The sequence below is a fragment of the Taudactylus pleione genome, unplaced genomic scaffold (genome assembly GCF_031769625.1).
Source record: "Taudactylus pleione unplaced genomic scaffold, aTauple2 ptg000296l, whole genome shotgun sequence".
NCBI lineage: Eukaryota > Metazoa > Chordata > Amphibia > Anura > Myobatrachidae > Taudactylus > Taudactylus pleione.
In genome coordinates, this window is record NW_028284698.1 from 8,143,991 (window position 1) to 8,165,675 (window position 21,685).

At 44.4% G+C, this 21,685-nt stretch overlaps 1 protein-coding gene across 1 annotated transcript in view; it reads left to right on the top strand.

The window, feature by feature from the left end:
* Positions 1-21,685, top strand: part of LHFPL1 (LHFPL tetraspan subfamily member 1) — a 44,507-nt gene that overhangs the window by 15,896 nt on the left and 6,926 nt on the right. Inside the window, exon 5 of the mRNA XM_088482911.1 lies at positions 5,131-5,229. Coding sequence (XP_088339037.1) covers positions 5,131-5,229 — 99 coding nt within the window. The remainder of the gene's footprint in view (positions 1-5,130; positions 5,230-21,685) is intronic.

Consider the following 21,685-nt stretch of genomic DNA (forward strand, 5'->3'; position numbering starts at 1 on the left):
AGGATCCCTCCCATCCTACAACATGGATGGGGCCATGATGATGCGAATCGCGTATTCATGTCCTCCCCTTGCACATGCATCTTGGACTACTCCTCCAGGATCTCCCATACCTCTCTCTTTCTATCACCTCCCTTCCCCCCATCTCTCTTTTTCAACCTCCACTCAAAATCCTGTGTTTGCCCCTGGCAGTGTACTAGATCATCGGGACTATTTATTAATGATTTCATTTGCAATGCAATCTGGGCATGGCATTATCGCCCAAGATCGCACTGCAAGATGCAATCATACCTGTAGAATGTACACACACAGGGAAAGGGGGTCTGAAAGGAGCCCGTCCCTGCGATGTGCCAAGAGTGCTGCTGGGGACACTGCACATGCAAAGTACTGCTGACTGCACATGTGCGGCCACCATTGCCGATGAGGGTTCAAGAAAAACCCTTTCCTGGCTAATTTTGCGATGTGTAGAACATCTTCAGATGGCGGTAGCTGCAGGAAAGTTGGCAAATCTGGTAGCATCGTATCCCCGATAAAAACCTATGGGTGATGCGGCTGTCAGTGGGAATGGAAGGATCGCAGCAGGTGTCAGAGATATATGTTGTGGTCCCTCTGTCATACTTCTGGGGAAAAGTTAATATTTGTGGTTAATCCCCAAAAACGTGTGTTGTCAGGGATTAAGCTGCAAATATACAATGATAAATGGGCCCCTATGTCCACTATGCTGCCGGAAGTCTGTTCCCAGCAGTGATGCGGACATGAAGTAGTATGCTGCGACCTTGCCGGTCAGTGGAGAGTCCGGAGATATGGTAAGGGGCATAGTAGTCACTAGAGTATGTGGGCCTGTCACAACTCTCAGATGGATTATGGATGAGGCCCGTATTTTGGGATTGATGTGACCTATGCCTGAGGCGCGGACTCTAATGTGCCGACGGTATTCACCAGGGACCCTCACAAGAAGGTATGGACTTGGCTGTGTCCGACACACAGGTCGCGGCCCTCAGGATAGGTTCCCTTATACAGGTGCTGGTAAACTCAGACACAGTAGAGGACACGTATTGCTTAGTCGACAGGCTGGGTCAGAACCAAACGGACTAGACGGTATCTTGGACAAGACAGAGCGCGCGCTCCTAGGAGAGCCACGGGCGCCTGTTACCGCCGCTGGGGGGAGCCGGAAGCGTCGGCAGCGAGCGCCCTGGACTCCTCACCTGCTGCCTAACAGAACAGTGTCACAGGACCACGGAGTCCGGCGCACTGTGACAGGGCCGTGGCAATTTTATTGATGGGGCCCCCACAACCCAGTTGCCATGGGGAGCCCACAAGCCTTAATCCTGCCCTGCCTGTCGACCTATTGCATGTCAACCATCTGGTGTCGACCTATTGACTATAGACCTTTACATTGTCGATCTATTATGCGGATACCATGGCGGCCCACGTTCATATTTAGAAATGCAAATATGTAACAAAAGTCTGCCCTTTTCTCTCTGCACATTGACCTAAGCTTATGTGTTTTCCCACATATAGATATAATAAATATAATAATAAATAAGCATAAATAATGATCATTTAGGTTTACCTATAACTTTTATGTCTGACAGATACTTTCCTGTGAAGAAACTAATATTTTTCTACACTTATATTGGTATTTTATAGACAGAGGGTTAATTGGAACACAAATTCAGGAGCTGAGACATGTGACAGAGTAATACAAGATACATATCCACCCATCTCTGGCAAATCTGGGGCACACTACAAACAAGTTTGGGAACTTTAGTCTCTATAAAACTTCTTGGCAGCAGTATACTCTCTCTCTGCACTGTATTGTTCTTTATTATTGTACAGGTGTATTGTAGAATTTCTACAGAAGAATCTTAAGACAAAATTCACAGCTTGTATCTGATATCAAGTAACATACACAGGAATGATATGAGAGGAGCTTTATTTTCTGCAGGTTTTGATAGTGACTGTCCGATAAATAAATAAGTATATGTACAGGAGGCTTGCCTACCCTCCCGATTTGGCCGGGAGCCTCACGATTTTCGGGTGTCGCACCCGGCCGCCCGGAAAGGCAGGCAAGCGTCCCGGCATCCACCAACCCTCCCGACCTCCCGATGAAGCAATCGTGCGGCCCCGTCCCAGCTCCGCCCCGATGTGATGTCAGTGACCGGCCACGCCCCCCGCTGTTAGCCGACAATCAGTTCCCTCCCACAAGGAGGGAGCTGATTGTCGGCAAGTATGATGTACAGTCAACATGTACAGACCCCTCTGATCAACACCCCCTCTACCATTGAAAAATGTAAATAAAACTGACATAAACAATGCATATAGTCGGCTTATGTCTTGCATGGTAACTATGGGTGACAAAATGTAACAGACCAAATCTAATCCTTCAATACAGGGACATTCTGGGACAGAAACATCAATGGTGCAATTTGGGAAATTAGTGCCAAAATACCATGACCTTAAGATATCACCTTTAGGGGCCAACTCAATTATCTGTGACATGCAGTCGCTATGCTCTGCTGCACACATAATGTTAATAATCACGGCACTGAGAATATTCCCACAATGTACTAAATGCAACTTGCATGGATAGCAGTAGCAATAACCGCTATTGCTGGGAGTTACACTGGCATATTGGAGGAGTCTTTCACATTTGCATATGCAGTGTCTGATTCTGGATCCGGATGGAGGCTGCAGGAGAGGGAGAGGAAGTTTGGTACATAGGGGTCAGATCGTAGTCCCCACTGATAATAATGAGGACTGCGATCTGCAGTGCTAATTAGCCTTTTGCAGGAGATTTCTGTGAAATCTTCTGCATTAGCGCTGATACATAATATTATGGAGAACCTGCAGTTTCTGTATACGTTTATGAAATCTGCCTTGATAAATAGGTCCCTAAGGGAGAACGGCATTGCTCATTTTACTGTGCATCTCTCTTTGGTTCTTACGGCACATCGACAGCATTGCACATAACTAAATTGCCCCAACCATAGCATGTTAATCTTTTTTTCTATATCCTCAAATAGAGTTTTACCTACAGTATCTATACGAACAAAGTAATTTTAAATCATTATTAATAGTATTCAGAGGTTGTTAAAGAAACAGTTAAAAATCCCTTGTAGTGTTTATGTCTGAGTAGTTCACGTTGACAAATGACTTCTATCTCCTCAGATGTTTCAGGATTGGTCAAGAATGAACATACATTCCAGGTTAAAAAACCTTTTGTTGAACTGAATGATTTAATCCTTATTAATAGCAGAGCCATCCCAGCATCATTATACAATATATAAAAGCATATGGTTACAAAGATAATACATTTAATGGTATGCTATAAAAATACAAATCCTGCATGGCTACAGTACAATTATTTGATAAGTATGCAAACTAATTGCAATGAAGTCATACACTATTTGTTGTGTCTAGATTAACATAGATTTACAGAGAACAGATTTATATCAAAATAACAATGAACCAAAAAACTGCTAAAAGCTCGAATAATGATATAATTAAAGAATTTCACAATATAAATGCCTTATAAGGTTTTAGAAATACTTCCAGCATTTAGGGACAGTAGCTGCTATCTCAAAATGAGCAGCTCATTCTTTACATCAGAACGTCCATGACAATATTGTGGAAATAAAATATCTGGGCGATGTAAATCAGTTAAGTAAACTTGCATTACAGTATCTGCCATCATTACTCATTTCAGCCTCTACTCCAATTTTAAATATTTAATTGCCTATTGACTTAACCTGGACATTTACATCATTAACATAAATAATTTTTGTCTAGATTAATTCATTTTGGAAAATTACTGTGAAAACAGGAGCAAAGCATATGTCCTGTTACAGTGAGTTTTATTCTGTATTATACCGAAGCTGCTGGCAGATAACTGTATCTATACTGTACCTCCCAATATAAGTCACTAGGGGATGTAGTCAGCATCCCAAGAGATGCGATGCCGATGGTCACTCTAAATACTGATGCAAGAATCCCCACAGCAGTTGGGATCCTGGCTCCAGAATAGCGACCGCCGGCATCCCAAAGGTAAGCATCGGGGGTTAGGTTTAGGGTTAGGCACTAGGGGGAGGGTTAGGCACTAATTCTAGATACATACTGGCAGATATATTGGCAGATCAATTGATCGCCCAATATATTGTATGCCCGTCAGCCAGTATGTGCCAGTGATATGGCTGTGAATGACGTCGTTCACAGACATATTGTGTGGGCTCTGCTGCACAGCCGATGGCAGATATATCTGTCCATCGAGCAGTGTGTACGGGCAGTCTTCCGACCACCCATACACTTGCGGCAGAGGCCACGGGGAGGGGACCCGCGGCCAGAGACAGATGATGGTCATGTGTATGAACGATCATCTGCAGATCACTCAATATATCTGTTCAGTGTGTACCTAGCTTTAGGGGCGATGGTTAGATTTAGGGTGCGGGGATGGGGGCGGTTAGGTTTAGGCACTACGGGGGAGATTAGGTGCAGGCACCAGGGAGAGTGGGTTAGTGGTAGGGGGTAAGGGTTAGCATTAGGGAACTTACCTGTTAGTGTCGGAATTGTGACTGTCTGGATGCTGCTGTCGGTATTCTGACAGCCGGCATCCCATAAAACTTGTATTCTTCTCCCCTTGAATATATTATTTAAATAATTTCATCCCACAAAAGAAAACCTCATTCTTGCTTGTGTGTTATAAGTTGGTGCATTCACTCAGCAAGAAAGTCCCAGACCCACCAAGATCCAGACCCACCAGCAGTAGAAATTGACATTGCTGTACTGAGGTAAAAATAAACAACAATAGGCCCCCATACACCAGGCGACGTATTGTCCGTTCCTGCGATGGGATCGGAAGCGCTGGTTCGCTGGTCGGCTTCCATGTTCTCTGATCCATTGGAGTATCAGTGAAATTATACATGGTAAATTTCACAGATTTGCAACTCACGATCATATTTTGATTGTGATTGGATTTCAGCGATCCTCAGATCCAGCATCTGGGGATTGTAGCACTTGCTGACTGATAGAAGATGTAACGGTGTAATTGGTTGTAATGAATATTGCAGATTGCTGTGCGGCTCATGTTGAGTAAACAAACATGTCTTTTTTTTGTCTCTGTGTGATTCTCTGTAGGACTCCTCATTAGCTCAGGATGTGCATTGTATCCACTGGGGTGGAACAGCCCTGAAATCCAGCAGGCGTGCGGCAATACGTCCAGTCAGTTCCAATTAGGTAACAAGTGACTCACAATCGCCAAACCTAGCCTGTGAGCGTGTGTATGAGAGGCACTAGCTGGGCATCAGTGTAAAACACATTATTTCCAAAAGGGATAGAAATCAATACAACAGGCTTTCCATTTGCACAATACTAGATACACAAGATATTACACTGGGTGATGTGATTAACGTATTCACTGCAGAGCCAAACATTGCTGAGTCAGAGAGAGAAACACATAAATCTTGGTTATGGTATAAAAGTTAGACAGTAAAAAGGTCAACAGTGCCTCCATAGACACCAGATGGTAGACAGTCAATCAGTCAACAGTGACAAAAGGTTAAAATAGCAAAGGTCGACATGAAAGAAGGTCGACAGGTACAAATGGTCAACATAGTCAAAATGTCGACACAAAAATGGTCAACACTTTTTTTTTCTAACCTTAATCTTCACTATAATCCTGAAGTTGGTACCTAAACCTAACCCTCCCTCTTGGTGCCTCACCCTAACCATCAGGGTAGGTGCCTGACACTAACCATCCCTTCTAGTGCCTAACCCTCCGGTAAGTGCCTAACCCTAACCCTCCCTCATGGTGCCTAACCCTAACCATCGGGGTAAGTGCCTAACCCTAAACCTCCCTCATGGTGCCTAACCCTAACCATCGGGATAATTGCCTAACCCTAACCCTCCCTCATGTTGCCTAACCGTAACCTTCGGGGTAAGTGCCTAACCTCAACCGTCGGGGTAAGTGCCTTAGCCCTAACCCTCCGGTAAGTACCTAATCCTAACCCTCCCTCATGGTGCCTAACCCTAACCGTCGGGGTAAGTGCCTAACCCTAACCCTCCTGCATGGTGCCTAACCCTAACCGTCGGGGTAAGTGCCTAACCTTAATTGTCAGGGTAAGTGCCTAACCCTAATCCTAACCCTCTGGTAAGTACCTAATCCTAAAAAAAAATTTATTGACCATCTGTGCATCAACCATTTTTGTGTTGACATTTTGCCCATGTCGACCATTTGTACCTGTCGATATTCTTCCACGTTGACCTTTACTGTGTCGAACGGTGTCATTATCGACCTTTTGTCCCTGTCGATATATCGACTATATTAACATCTGGTGTCTATCTAGACACTGTCGACCTTTTTACTGTCCTATCTAAAGTCCTAATACCATAAATCTTTAGAATAACATTGTACAGGAGGTTGTACTATATTGCTTTTATTCTGCAGAAGGAGACCTTCAGGAAGCCACATTAACTCTGTATTGTACAGTATCTTAGGCACTAATTCAGTAAATGTATAAAATAGTTATTTTATTCTATAGAATACTTTATACCTGTCTGCTAACCATCACTGACTAATGTTATTTTGCTTCAGCAAATGAGGGATAAGAGACAATAGTGTAATTGGAGGTACAGTATGCTTGCTCACATAACTGGTCTCCAAACCAATTACCAGCTATTATCCAAAGAGTTCCGATGTTTAATTTGTTTTATGCATCTTTCAAAATGTTGCATTAGCATTAGGGGTGAGCGGGTTCGGATTTCTGAAATCCGAACCCCCCCGAGCCCCCCCGATCCGAGTCCGATCCGAGTCAGGCTCGACTTTTCCCGCCTGACTCGGATCTAAAATCGAGGCAAAACGTCATCATCCCGCCTTCCGAGTCTCGCGGGTTTTGGATCCTATATAAGGTACCCGCGTCGGCGCCATTTTCTCACTCGGCTGTGGACAGTGAAGAGGGAGGGTGGGAGTTAGGGCTGTGTAGTGTAGTGTAGTGTAGTGCTGCTGTTGTCCACTACTTCAAAGTCCATAGGGGCTGGCTGTGTTGTGCTGTGCTGCTGTTGTTAATAGGGGCTGTGTCCACTACTTCAAAGTCCATAGGGGCTGGCTGGACTGTGTTGTGCAGTCAGTTCTCCATAGGGGCTGTGTCCACTCCAAAGTCCTGTGCAGTGTCCCAGTCCTAAAGGAGTGCTGTAGTGTTGTCCAGGGGGTGCTCTGTCCATCAGGGGTGCTCCCCCCAAGTGCTAAAAAAATAATATATTTTCTGTGTTTGTGAATTGTGTGCGCAGTAGCCGCACGTGCATCAACAAAGTAGTGCCAAGCGTGCGCCTGTGTCATAAGTAAAGGGCCGGCTGGCTTGACCGTTAAAGGGTGCTGTAACCCCCAAAGTACACTCCAGTCCAAACCAAAAAAAAAATTATTTTCTGTGTTTGTGAATTGTGTGCGCAGTAGCCGCACGTGCATCAACAAAGTAGTGCCAAGCGTGCGCCTGTGTCATAAGTAAAGGGCCGGCTGGCTTGACCGTTAAAGGGTGCTGTAACCCCCAAAGTACACTCCAGTCCAAACCAAAAAAAAAATTATTTTCTGTGTTTGTGAATTGTGTGCGCAGTAGCCGCACGTGCATCAACAAAGTAGTGCCAAGCGTGCGCCTGTGTCATAAGTAAAGGGCCGGCTGGCTTGACCATTAAAGGGTGCTGTAACCCCCAAAGTACACTCCAGTCCAAACCAAAAAAAATATTATTTTCTGTGTTTGTGAATTGTGTGCGCAGTAGCCGCACGTGCATCAACAAAGTAGTGCCAAGCGTGCGCCTGTGTCATAAGTAAAGGGCCGGCTGGCTTGACCGTTAAAGGGTGCTGTAACCCCCGAAAGTACACTCCAGTCCAAACAAAAAAAAAATTATTTTCTGTGTTTGTGAATTGTGTGCGCAGTAGCCGCACGTGCATCAACAAAGTAGTGCCAAGCGTGCGCCTGTGTCATAAGTAAAGGGCCGGCTGGCTTGACCGTTAAAGGGTGCTGTAACCCCCAAAGTACACTCAAGTCCAAACCAAAAAAAAAATTATTTTCTGTGTTTGTGAATTGTGTGCGCAGTAGCCGCACGTGCATCAACAAAGTAGTGCCAAGCGTGCGCCTGTGTCATAAGTAAAGGGCCGGCTGGCTTGACCGTTAAAGGGTGCTGTAACCCCCAAAGTACACTCCAGTCCAAACCAAAAAAAAAATTATTTTCTGTGTTTGTGAATTGTGTGCGCAGTAGCCGCACGTGCATCAACAAAGTAGTGCCAAGCGTGCGCCTGTGTCATAAGTAAAGGGCCGGCTGGCTTGACCGTTAAAGGGTGCTGTAACCCACAAAGTACACTCCAGTCCAAACCAAAAAAAAAATTATTTTCTGTGTTTAGCCGCACGTATATATCAAATCGATATAACATAAATGGAGGACCAAACTTTCTCCGATAAAAATAAAATAGAGAAAGATCAAGAACCACTTCCTCCTAGTGCTGAAGCTGCTGCCACTAGTTATGACATAGACGATAACATGCCATCAACGTCGTCTGCCAAGGCCGATGCCCAATGTCATAGTAGAGGGCACATACAATCCCAAATGGCAAAGTTCAGGAAAATGACCTTGAAAAAGACATTTAAATCAGCTGAAGAGAAACGTAAACTTGCCAATATGCCATTTACGACACGGAGTGGCAAGGAACGGCTAAGGTCGATCCCTAGTATGTTCATGACTAGTGGTTCAGCTTCACATGACGATGGAAGCCCTCCTCCCACTAAAAAAATCAAAAGAGTTAAGCTGGCAAAAGCACAGCGAAGAACTGTGCTTTCTAAGAAGATATCACAAATCCCCAAGGAGAGTCCAAGTGTGGTGGTGGTTGCGATGCCTGACCTTCCCAGCACTGGACGGGAAGAGGTGGCTCTTTCCACCATTTGCACGCCCCCTGCAAGTGCTGAAAGGAGCACCCACAGTCCACTTGCTGATATGCAAATTGAAGATGTCACTGTTGAAGTACAACAGGATGAGGATACTGGTGTAGCTGGCGCTGAGGAGGAAGTTGGCGAGGAGGATTCTGATGGTGATGTGGTATGTTTAAATCAGGCTCCGGGGGAGACAGTTGTTGTCCGTGGGATGAAAAAGCCCATCACGGTCATGCCTGGGCAGAAGACCAAACATTCCACCTCTTTGGTCTGGCAATATTTCTATCCAAATCCGGACAACAACTGTCTTGCCATATGTACCATATGTAAAGGTGAAATAAGTAGGGGTAGGGACGTCAACCACCTAGGAACATCCTCCCTTATACGGCACCTGCAGCGCGTTCATAAAAAGTTACTGTCAAGTTCAGAAACTTTGGCTAAGACCGTAAGCAGTCCAGGGACACCTAAATCCCGTTGTCCTGTTGTATCCAAGCGCCTGCAAACCACACCGTCAACTCCCTCCTCGTCAATTTCCTCCTTAGTCAGGATCGGAAGTAGTCCTGCAGGCCATGTCACTGGCATGACTGACTCTCCTATCCGGGATTCCTCTGGAGGATCCTGCATTGCTACGCCTACTGCTGCCGCTGCTGTTGTTGCTGCTGCTGGGAGTCGTTCATCATCCCAGAGAGGAAGTAGGAACACCACTACTTTTACTAAACAATTGACCCTCCAACAGTCCTTAGCGAGGAGGATGAAGTACGACAGCAGTCATCCTGAATCAAAACGTATAACTGAGGCCTTGACTGCTATGTTGGTGTTAGACGTGCGTCCGGTATCCGCCATTAGTGCAGTGGGATTTAGACAATTGATGGAGGTAGTGTGTCCCCGGTTCCAAATCCCGTCTAGATTCCACTTCACTAGACAGGCGATACCGAGACTGTACAGAAACGTCAGAAAAAGTGTCCTCAGTGTCCTGAAAAATGCCGTTGTACACAATGTCCACTTAACCACGGACATGTGGACAAGTGGAACAGGGCAGACTAAAGACTATATGACTGTGACAGCCCACTGGGTAGATGTATCACCTTACGCAGCAACAGCAGCAGCGTCACCAGTAGCAGCATCTCAGAAATGCCAGCTCGTTACAAGGCAGGCTACGCTGTGTATCACCGGTTTCAGTAAGAGGCACACCGCCGACAACCTCTTAGAGAAACTGAGGGAAATCATCGCCCAGTGGCTTACCCCACTTAGACTCTCCTGGGGATTTGTGATATCTGACAACGCCACCAATATTGTGCGGGCATTACATCTGGGCAAATTCCAGCACGTCCCATGTTTTGCTCACACAATAAACTTGGTGGTGCAGAATTTTCTGAAAAATTTCTGGCCACTTTCGCCATTCAGCGACTGCGTGCCGAAGACTGGAGCGCCAGCAAACACTCTTGAACCTGCCCCGCCATCACCTGAAGCAAGAGGTTGTGACGCGGTGGAACTCAACCCTCTATATGCTTCAGAGGATGGAGGAGCAGCAAAAGGCCATACAAGCCTATACATCCACCTATGACATAGGCAAAGGAGGGGGTATGCACCTGACTCAAGCGCAGTGGAGAATGATTTCCGTGTTGTGCAAGGTTCTCCAGCCCTTCGAACTTGCCACACGTGAAGTCAGTTCAGACACAGCCAGCTTGAGTCAGGTCATTCCCCTCATCAGGCTTTTGCAGAAGCAGCTGGAGAAAGTGAAGGAGGAGCTAAGACGGAGCGATTCCGCTTGGCATGTGGGACTTGTGGATGAAGCCCTTCATTCGCTTTGCCAGGATTCCAGGGTGGTCAATCTGTTGAAATCAGACCACTACATTTTGGCCACCATGCTTGATCCTAGGTTTAAAGCCTATGTGGTGTCTCTCTTTCCGGCCGACACAAGCCTGCAGAGGTGCAAAGACCTGCTGGTGAACACACTGTCAGCTGAAGCGGAACGTGACACGTCAACGGCTCCTTCTTCATTTTCTCCCGCAACTGGGGCTGCCAGGAAAAAACTTAGGTATCCTAAGCAACCCGCTGGCGGTGATGCAGGGCAGGCAGGACCAAGTTTGGACATCTGGTCCGGACTGAAGGACCTGGCAACAATTTCTGACATGTCTACTGTCACTGCATATGATACTGTCACCATTGACAGAATGGTGGAGGATTACATCGGTGACAGCATCCAAGTAGGCATGTCAGACAGTCCATACCTGTACTGGCAGGAAAAAGAGGCAATTTGGAGGCCCCTGTACAAGCTGGCTCTATTTTACCTGAGTTGCCCCCCCTCCAGTGTGTACTCCGAAAGAGTGTTTAGTGCAGCCGGGAACCTTGTCAGCGAAAGGCGTAGGAGGTTGCTTCCACAGAATGTGGAGAAGATGATGTTCATCAAAATGAATTATCAGCTCTTCCAGGGAGACCAGCCTCCAGAAGGTACAGAGGGACCTGTGGTGGTGGATTCAAGTGGGGACGAGTTAATACTTTGTGAGGATGAGGATGTACACACTGAAGAGGGTGAGGAATCGGTGGATGAGGAGGATGAGGATGACATCTTGCCTCCGTAGAGCCAGTTTGTGCAGGGACACATTAATTGCCAGCTTGTTTTGTGGGGGCCCAAACGAACCAATCATTTCAGCCACAGTTGTGTGGCAGACCCTGGCTCTGAAATGATTGATTTGTTAAAGTGTGCATGTCCTGTTTATACAACATAAGGGTGGGTGGGAGGGCCCAAGGACAATTCCATCTTGCACTTCTTTTTTTTCTTTGCATTATGTACAGTTTGGGGCCTAGTTTTTCTAACTGCCATCCTGTCTGCCACTGCAGTGTCACTCCTAGATGGGTCACGTGTTTGTGCCGCCCACTCGTGTCGCTTAGCATAGTCATCCAGCTACCTCGGTGCAACCTTTTGGACATAAAAACACTATTGTGAGGTGTGAGGTGTTCAGAATAGACTGGAAATTAGTGGAAATTAAGGTTATTGAGGTTAATAATAGCATAGGAGCAGAGAAACCAACAAATTCTGTGATTTTAGCTGTTTTTATGCTTTTTAAAAAAAAAATACAGATCCAAAACACAAAACCCAGAACCCAAAACACGGAAGGGTGGTTTTGGCAAAACCAATCCAGATCCAAAACACGAAGAAAGATCCAGATCCAAAACCAAAACACAAAACACGAAAAGTGGCCGGTGCACACCCCTAATTAGCATTGCTCCTCTATATGTTGGTTTTCAGCCCAGCAATATCCATATGGACCCATGTTGAAAGGAACACACACATACATCAATACACAGTACTAATACGTGAGAGTGAAAGCAGTGCTCAGGCTCTTTGTGTTGCCAAAACCATAGACAAATGCAGTCAAAGGGTGGGGGGGGGAGGGGTACCAGTGGCCTGGAAACTCCCCTCCCCGGCCCACACCATGACCACAGTAGAAATAGTATTTAATACAATTATACTAGTGCTGCATATTCACTGGTGTGGAACTCCGGTGCTTCGCTGATTCGCGGCGTTTGAGCGGGCTCACAGTGCGGTGTGGAAACCCGGGAGACCAGCAGCCGAGACGGAGCATTGCCTTTTGGGTGCAGTAAATGTCATATGGTATCCAGCCCACAGTGTTTATTGAATTGGTACGAGTCCATTACCTCATTTCATGGAGATGTGGTTATTTATGTCTTTTATATTAAACTGATTCATGCACGATAGAGCGCCCCCTTTCTTCCTTTTTACATTATATATATATATATTTTATTTATTATTTATTACCAGTTATTTATATAGCGCACACATATTCCGCAGCGCTTTACAGAGAATAGTTGGCCATTCACATCAGTCCCTGCCCCAGTGGAGCTTACAATCTATATTCCCTATCATGTGCACACACACATACACGCTAGGGTTAATTTTTTTTTTGTTGGGAGCCAATTAACCTACCAGTATATTTTTGGAGTGTGGGAAGAAACCGGAGTACCCGGAGGAAACCCACGCAAGCACAGGGAGAATATACAAACTCCACACAGTTAGGGCCGTGGTGGGAATTGAACCCACGACCTCAGTGCTTTGAGGCAGTAATGCTAACCATTACACCGTCTGTGCTATGAAAAAAATTTGTGGATACGGCGCCAGGAAATATAGTGTTTGTTCAATCAAGAAAAAATAGTACTATGATTGATAGGCGACCAGTTTGCAAACAAGTGCTAGTGCGGATAATAAATAAGCTAATTAGTCACATATAGCATAGATAAGTATGTGATAAATCAGTGATAAAAAGATAAAGTGCAACAATGAAATATAAAATATATATATAATTCTTTCTGTACAGATAAAAAATTAAATGCATAGAGGATGATCACATGATAAGATAATACAATAATCCACAATTCAATAAGGGTAATGGGTAAATAAATAAATGGATAAAAAGAGGATGTCAGCTTATCTGAGTAAAAAAGAGTCAAAGTTCATGGGGTAAGAGACTGCTACTCCCAACGCGTTTCGTCCAGGGACTTCTTCAAGGGGATACCAAACAGGAGGGGTATCTGCCTATTTATACCCCTCCATGTGCCCATTAGGGGTTATTGTCACAATTACTTCTGGGTTACTGAGAGAAACAAGACTCATGTATTTAACCCAAATCAGAGCCAGAATATAATTATAATATAAATGGCATAATAGTCCTTCCTATATTTCATTATACTGGACCATGATTATATTCAGTCACTATAAACACATTTGCGCTATGATTTTTGTTTTGTGACACACACACACACACATATATATATATATATATATATATATATATATATATGTGACAGGCTTAATCCACGGCACTCAACCATCTGAGGTGCCCTTGGCATGTGACCACACCATCTACATACAAAATATCATACAAAGTCGGCACTCACATGCTTTTCAAACTGCAACTCCTTTGAACATAGGGCATGTTGGTTCCAAAATATTGCAATAATTTGTAAAGCTGACCACCGCTTCACGGTCATTCCCATCTGGCCAGTCCCTACACTGATTCTCAGATAAATGAACTTGATCTGCCACCTTTGGCTCAAGCTGCATACATTTTAAACATGAAATTGGGTCCTGCCTTAAAGAGACAGGACCACACCCAGGGCTATCAGTTAATAATCACCTGGAAAAAGAAAAAAAAGTTTGTCTTACTTTTGAAAAACAGGGTGCCCTAGCAAGTGTGACCACAAAATTTAAATAAACGACAGGCTTAATCCACGGCACTCAACCATCTGGGGTGCCCTTGGCATGTGACCACACCATCTACATAAAAAATATCATACAAACTCGGCACTCACATGCTTTTCAAACTGCAACTCCTTTGAACATAGGGAATGTTGGTTCCAAAATATTATAAGTTCATTTATCTGAGAATCAGTGTAGGGACTGACCAGATGGGATTGACCGTGACAAAATTAACAAATTATTGCAATATTTTGGAACCAACATTCCCTATGTTCAAAGGAGTTGCAGTTTGAAAAGCATGTGAGTGCCGAGTTTGTATGATATTTTTTATATATATATATATATATATATATATATAAAAGGTAGCAATGTCCCGGCACTCACTGGAGTATAAGGTAAATGGCGTCGGTGCCTTCCATGGACCACCTGGTCCTAAACAGCGCAGGAAGAAATGGCAGCGCTCGGCGACTGGCCGAGTGCTGTCATTTCTTCCTGCGCTATATATATATATATATATAATTTTCTTATATAGACAGTATATTTACTGTAAATCTATATAAGGAAATGATACATATATTTACAGCCCATGATATAGTATGCTGCAGGTGGCACAAAGATGTTTCATCGACATTAATGCTATAGCAGTCAATATTTCAACAGCATTATGCCAATGGGAGAATAATGTTAATTTCAAGTATTTTAATTGTGTGGGCATCATAACTTTAAACATGATAGTAAAGCATTAAGTTTAACGTTATAATGCTGACATGGTTAAAATATCCAATTCTCATGTGTTTTGGATAGGCAATAAGATAAATCTGAATTTGCTCTAATTTGATGAAAATAATCAAGTAGAACCAAACCGCACATCTCTAATATTTATTCCATTTATATATTCTATACATAAGGTATGCAGTGATTTTGATTCATTTAGAGCTATTGTATTGTAGGTAGAGAATTATGGGGCAGTGCACAAATATTGAACTAGGGCCAAGAAATCTAAATCTGGGACAGCCGCTCGCGAGTGGGTCTGAATGACACCCATAATACATAACTTTGACAAGGTAGATGAGCCCCCCTCAGCCCTGGGCTCCATAGCAGCTGCACCCCTTGGGCACAGGATGCTGACGCTCCGGATCCCGGCGATCAGAATACCGATGCTGGCATCCCGTCAGGGTTAGGATACCGACAGTATTCCTAACCCTCCAATTCAGCCTAAACCTAACTCTCCCCCCCAGTGCCTAACCCTAACTCCTAACCCTCCCCCTAACCCCACTACTTACCGTTAGATTGCCGGCCCCGGGATTTTGACTGGTGTCGGGATTCAGGCCCTGGCATTCTGAGCACCGGCAACCCGACAGCTGGGTTTAAAACTACATCCCCTTGCACCTATTGTAGTTGTGCCCATGCCACTGAGAGTTTGATGTACTATTTGAAATATTTTAAGTGAAAATTAACATTGATTCATCTGCACTTAGCAAAGAATATCCCAACTTATTTAGCTATTGCACTCCACAGACCATGCCATTATAGGGCCTGATTCACTACGGATTGCTATTGCAATCGCAGCTGCGATTACATGCTCAGTTCAACTGCGATAGTATGCTAATCCATTGTGACTGCTATGCCCTTGCAGCACTACATAAGGACGCCCAGTTTACCTTACACACATCTGTAATGTTTACTAAGACTGCAAAACCATCGGTACAATCGAGTACCATCGTAGCCTCACGCACACTTGCACAAGCTCTGACCTTACTCAGAAATTGCTAACTTCCTTGCATGCTATGAGACCTCAGTCTGCGCAGGGCATCGCAGTGGATAATTTATGCATGCCCCTTCAACGGCGTTGAAACGCACTGGCACGCTTGCGTTTTGCAGACCACCCCCCGTCCCCACCCATAAATGGTACTTCCTGTCTATCACTCTGCGCAGTCACTGCGATCGCAGTCCCAATCGCTGTGGCTGGTTTGTGCATGTGCATTGCGATGCATGCACAGTACGCAACAATCAGCTGATTGTGCGCTTATTAGCAACTGCAATCCTTGCTGAATCAGGCCCATAGACTGCAAATCCATATACTTACCAACAAAAACAGGATGCACATAAATAGGTGTGACATTCCGAGAAAACATTTTCAGCATTTGAACATTTACAATTCAGCTTTTGAAATTTGGCTTGTTCATGTTCACAAATTACCATTAGTGCCCCACATGTGACATATAATAAATTGGAATAATATCAAACTGTGAGCTGTAAGACTTAGCTGCCATAAAACGATAACTTTTCGTGCCTTCACTTTTCGATCCTATTGCCCGTTAATTTAACTTTTCGCCTGTATGCGCACTTCCATTTTTCGCACAATTCAGTCTGAAAAGTCATCTTTCGGTATTTGTGTGATAATTTTTGCATATTTTACATGCACAAAATATACTGTAGATGAAAAAGGGGAAATCTGTCTGTACCCCCCAAAAAGGTAAACTAATATAGGATAACAGTATAAAAGTCTATTAGTGGCCATAATAAAAGTATTTGGGGTTCTTATAAGTATTTTTCTCAAACAGTGAAAAAAATGATAGAAAGTATTTCCTTTTTTTTTTTTTAAATGCTCTACTTAAATTGAAGGTGCATAAAATAAATAAGTATATATTTGTTCCATTTTAAGTCACTTAAAAACCATCAAAATACGCCTCTAACACTCACCAGCAATCTTAAAATCACCTGTCCCACATCAAATAACCGATTTTCCTGCACTTTGCACATTTCAAACCCAAAAATGATATGTCATTATTGGCCAAATTAAGCTAATTAAAAAATAATTTTTGCCTTATTAGTCATTAAGGAACGTGTCCCAGTGGTTCTGGCATTTTTACCTTAAAATAGGGATTTTTCCCAACATATCACTAGTTCAGGAAGTGGTGAAAAGTATTTTGCGGTAAATCCTATGACAAAATATCGCGCAGTAACGCAAGGGCTAATTGAATAGAGCAAAATAGTTTCTTTGCATGAAAGTCACTTTTAACCACTTTAATGCGCGACAACGTGTTATCGCGGCTAATTAATACATACCGTTTTAAAAACTGAAAAACAAAACAACTACATGTAGGATTAAACGATTTATAGTAATGAAACACTGTCTTTTATTACAAATGCTGTATATTTATATTGTAAATTATGTATATTTATATTGTAAATGATGTATAAAACATCAATTTTTAGATTGGATATTTAGTATATCCTGAGATAAGAGTATTATATTAAAAGAACAGACTCTTTAGACAAAGCAGTTGTTACATGCAGACTAAGCATTATAAATACTAAAATACATGCAAGCATGAAAATGGAATAGCTTAGGTGAAGCAGAAAACTATTACACAACATTAAAAATGAATTGTGCTATTTACCACCCGGGTTCATTATTCCTGTCCCCTGTAAGACATTAAACTTCATCTGCATAATTACTAAGGAGTCTGGAACACTCTGGACCTTGTCAATGGTCCCCTTAGGGCTGGCATACTAATGTAATTCCAAACTCAGACTGTTTGTGGTGGTAAAACAAAGCTTTACTTATTCCCTTCTTCAGAATTCATTTAGGTCGGTTTGATATAATGTATAAAAATATATATTTCCACAGGGCTATGTAGAGTAACATACATGTTGGTTAAACATCTGGGAGTGCAATTATTCCTAAAATCTAGTTTCTCGTTAGGATATAGTAACTGCTGTGAAACTACTCATCCCAGCATGACCTGCCACAGATTTACTGTTAGAGTATGCTAAAACTGTGGCAGGGCAAGCTGGGATGTGTGGTTTCACAGTGGCTATAGTGCTACATGTTGCCTACCCCTACTTTATATTGTTGATCACAGGGGTCTTGCAGTGAAATTAACTTTTAGATCTAAACAGGATCATTACCAATGATGGATACTGGTATATAGGTGAATAGATGGACTCCAGGTAACATAGCATGGATCGCTATTCTGCTAATGCGCACGCAAAGCAGTTGCTAATGTCAGCGGTGATATGCAAATGCTTTGCGATCACAGTATAACAGTGTGACAACAGCCTCACATAAGGGCGCCCACTTTCCCTTGTCCCACATCCGTAATACTTAGCAATATAGTGAAACAATCGGAAACATCGAGTAACTCTGGACCCATATGCACAAGCCCAGACCTCACTCAGAAATTGCTTACTTCAGCGCATGCTATGACACCTCACACTGCGTATGGCATTGCAGTGGATAATTTATACATACCCATGCAATGGCGTTGCAATGCACTGGCACATTTGTGTTTGCACGACAACCCCCCCGTCACCACCCACTTATGGCACTTCCTTTCAATCACCCTGCACTGGGTCTGAGAGCACACTGCGATCGCAGTCCAGATTGCAGCGTCTAGTTCGCACACGCGCACTGCGATGCATGCGCAGTGCGAAATAACCGGCCGAATGCGTGCGTATTAGCAACTGCGATCCTTGCTGAATCAGGCTCATATTTTCATAGGATATTCAGGGGGAATTTCATAAATATTTCCTTCTGTCCTTTAATCAACCACTAGAATGAAAACACAAGGGGCCTGATTAAGAGTCGCATACAGAAAGGCACGCAGCAGCAGTGCTGCCATAAGAAATTGTACTGACAAAATAGGCACGGCCCCGACCCACACGGCGGGATGGGGCAGAGGTGGGCGGAGCTGTGCATAATGTGGGTGGAGCATCAATTGGTGCGTAAACCAATTTAAAAATTCTCCAAGTTTGGGGTGTGGGGGTGGGTGTTATTATGACATGTTAATCTATCATATAATCTATGAAATGATACAAATACAGAAACATAGGAGAGAAAACCACTGTAAATTCACACATATACAAAAAAACTGAATCTATACTAAATATATAAGGAAAGCAACGTTGATTGTTCATAAGCCAGAACCACATAAAATACATTGAAAAAGTTGGATCCTCATAAAATACATTAAAAAGCCAGATCCACATAAAAGAACGCTTAAAAAGCCAGATCCACATATAATACATTGAAAAAGCCTTAAAAAGCCAGAAGGAAGGGGAAGTGCAGGACAGGGAGGCTGGACCTATTGGGGGCACAGGGATGGCTAAACATGGTGGTGGTGGGGGGGGGTGGCACAGGGCCCCCCTCTCTCTCCGGGGGCGGGACTCCAGTCCCGGCAGTTAACCCTGATGGAGGCCCTGCGCAGCAGCAGCATATATTGGTGGTCGTCCTTCTGCGACTTTATGCAAATGTCTATACAAACTCCTCCACTTGTGTAGATCAGTGTGGTCACTTGTGCAAGGACTGAAACTCCCACTTTATCGTCTGCACACTGTGGCATCGATTGATGCATCCAGTCGCAGACTGGGGCTCTAAGGGTCCACAGGAGAATGCAATGATAAAGGCCCACATGACCGGTCACTTAAGGGGGTGTGGCTCACTAGATCAGGCAAAAATGTTGGTATAATTAATAGGACTTTATACGCTAAAAATAAAACAGGATGCAATAAAACTCCTCAAATAATTCCTCAGATATGTTTGCTCCAATTCTAGCTACAGGGTAGTGTTTTAGTACATATGAATACACTCATATGTGGTGTCTAGATCAACATATTTCTTAGTAGGCTCTTGCAAAAATACCTTGCGGTCACTCAGCTGCTGGTTACTCCTTCCTATAATACAGCAATAATCTGTAAGTTATAGCCAGGGGTAGTGCAGAGAAGTAGTGTTGGATAAAGAGCGGTCAGGGAAGAGGTGTAGAGCATTAGTGGTGAGAATGGAGGGGTCAGGTGGGGTAGTGCAGAGTGGTATTGGCGAGTATGGAGGAGTCAGGTGCTAGAGCAGAGAGGTAGTGGTGAGAATGGAGGGGTCAGTGGGGTAGTACATAGTGGTATCGGCGAGTATGGAGGAGTCAGGGGGTAGAGCAGAGAGGTAGTGGTGAGAATGGAGGGGTCAGTGGGGTAGTGCAGAGTGGTATCGGCGAGTATGGAGGAGTCAAGGAGTAGAGCAGAGAGGTAGTGGTGAGAATGGAGGGGTCAGTGGGGTAGTGCAGAGTGGTATCGGCGAGTATGGAGGAGTCGGGGTAGAGCAGAGAGGTAGTGGTGAGAATGGAGGGGTCAGTGGGGTAGTGCAGAGTGGTATCGGCGAATATGGAGGCATCAGGGGGTAGAGCAGAGAGGTAGTGGTGAGAATGGAGGGGTCAGTGGGGTAGTACATAGTGGTATCGGTGAGTATCGAGGAGTCAGGTGGTAGAGCAGAGAGGTAGTGGTGACAATGGAGGGGTCAGTGGGGTAGTGCAGAGTGGTATCGGCGAGTATGGAGGAGTCAGGGGCTAGAGCAGAGAGGTAGTGGTGAGAATGGAGGGGTCAGTGGGGTAGTACATAGAGGTATCGGCGAGTATGGAGGAGTCAAGGGGTAGTGCAGAGAGGTAGTGGTGAGAATGGAGGGGTCAGTGGGGTAGTACATAGTGGTATCGGCGAGTATGGAGGGGTCAGGGGGTAGAGCAGAGAGGTAGTGGTTGATACTGAGAGATCAGGGAGGTAGAGCAGAGAAGTAGGAATACATGTGAAGAGGTCAGAGGGGTAGTGCAGAGAGGTAGTGGTGAGTAAGGAAAAGTCACTGCAGCGGTAATTATTATTATTATTATCCTTTATATGGCACCACAAGTGTTCTGCAGCGCCTTACATAGTACATGGAACTAATAGGTGAACAAGAAACAAGTAACTTACAGTACATTACAGTGCAGGACAAGGGCACGAATTATATACATTGCTGCAATAGCGATTAAAGCACTCACAATAAGCAGCCGGGAGTTGGCAGTCACGTGTTAGGTGCCCTTATGGGGAGTAGAGAGTAGAAGAAAATGTAATGAGAAGCACATGAGGGAGGAGGTCCCTGCTCGTGAGAGCTTACATACTAAAGGGGAGGGGCAGACAGACAGGTGTGATACAGAAGTGGAAGATAGAAAGGAAAGAGCATGAGGTGGGTTAGGATGAGTGCTGGAAGGCCTTGATGAAGTAATGGGTCTTGAGAGCCCGTTTGAAGATTTGTAGAGAGGTGGAGAGTCTGATGGAGAGAGGGAGAGCATTCCAAAGGTAGGGAGCAGCACGGGCAAAATCTTGGATGTGGGAGTGGAAGGAAGTAATCACTTGGCAAGAGAGGCGGCATGCATTTGTTGAGCGAAGTGGACGGGCGGGAGTGTGAAGGGAGAGAAGGTCAGAAATGTATGCGGGAGAGGATTTGGTGATGGCTTTGAAGGTGAGTGTAAGAACCTTGAATTGGCATCTGAAGGGGAAGGGGAGCCAGTGTAGGGCTTGAAGGAGAGGGGAAGCAGATGTAGAACGTCTGGAGAGGAAGATGAGCCGAGCAGCAGCATTAAGAACTGATTGTAGTGGAGAGAGGTGAGAGACTGGGAGGCCAGCTAGGAGAAGGTTACAGTAGTCCAATCTGGAGATGACCAGTGAGTGGATGAGGGTTTTAGTGGCATCCTGGGTGAGGAAAGGTCTAATCCTGGAGATATTTTTTAGGTGGAAATGGCAGAACTGCGAGAGGTGG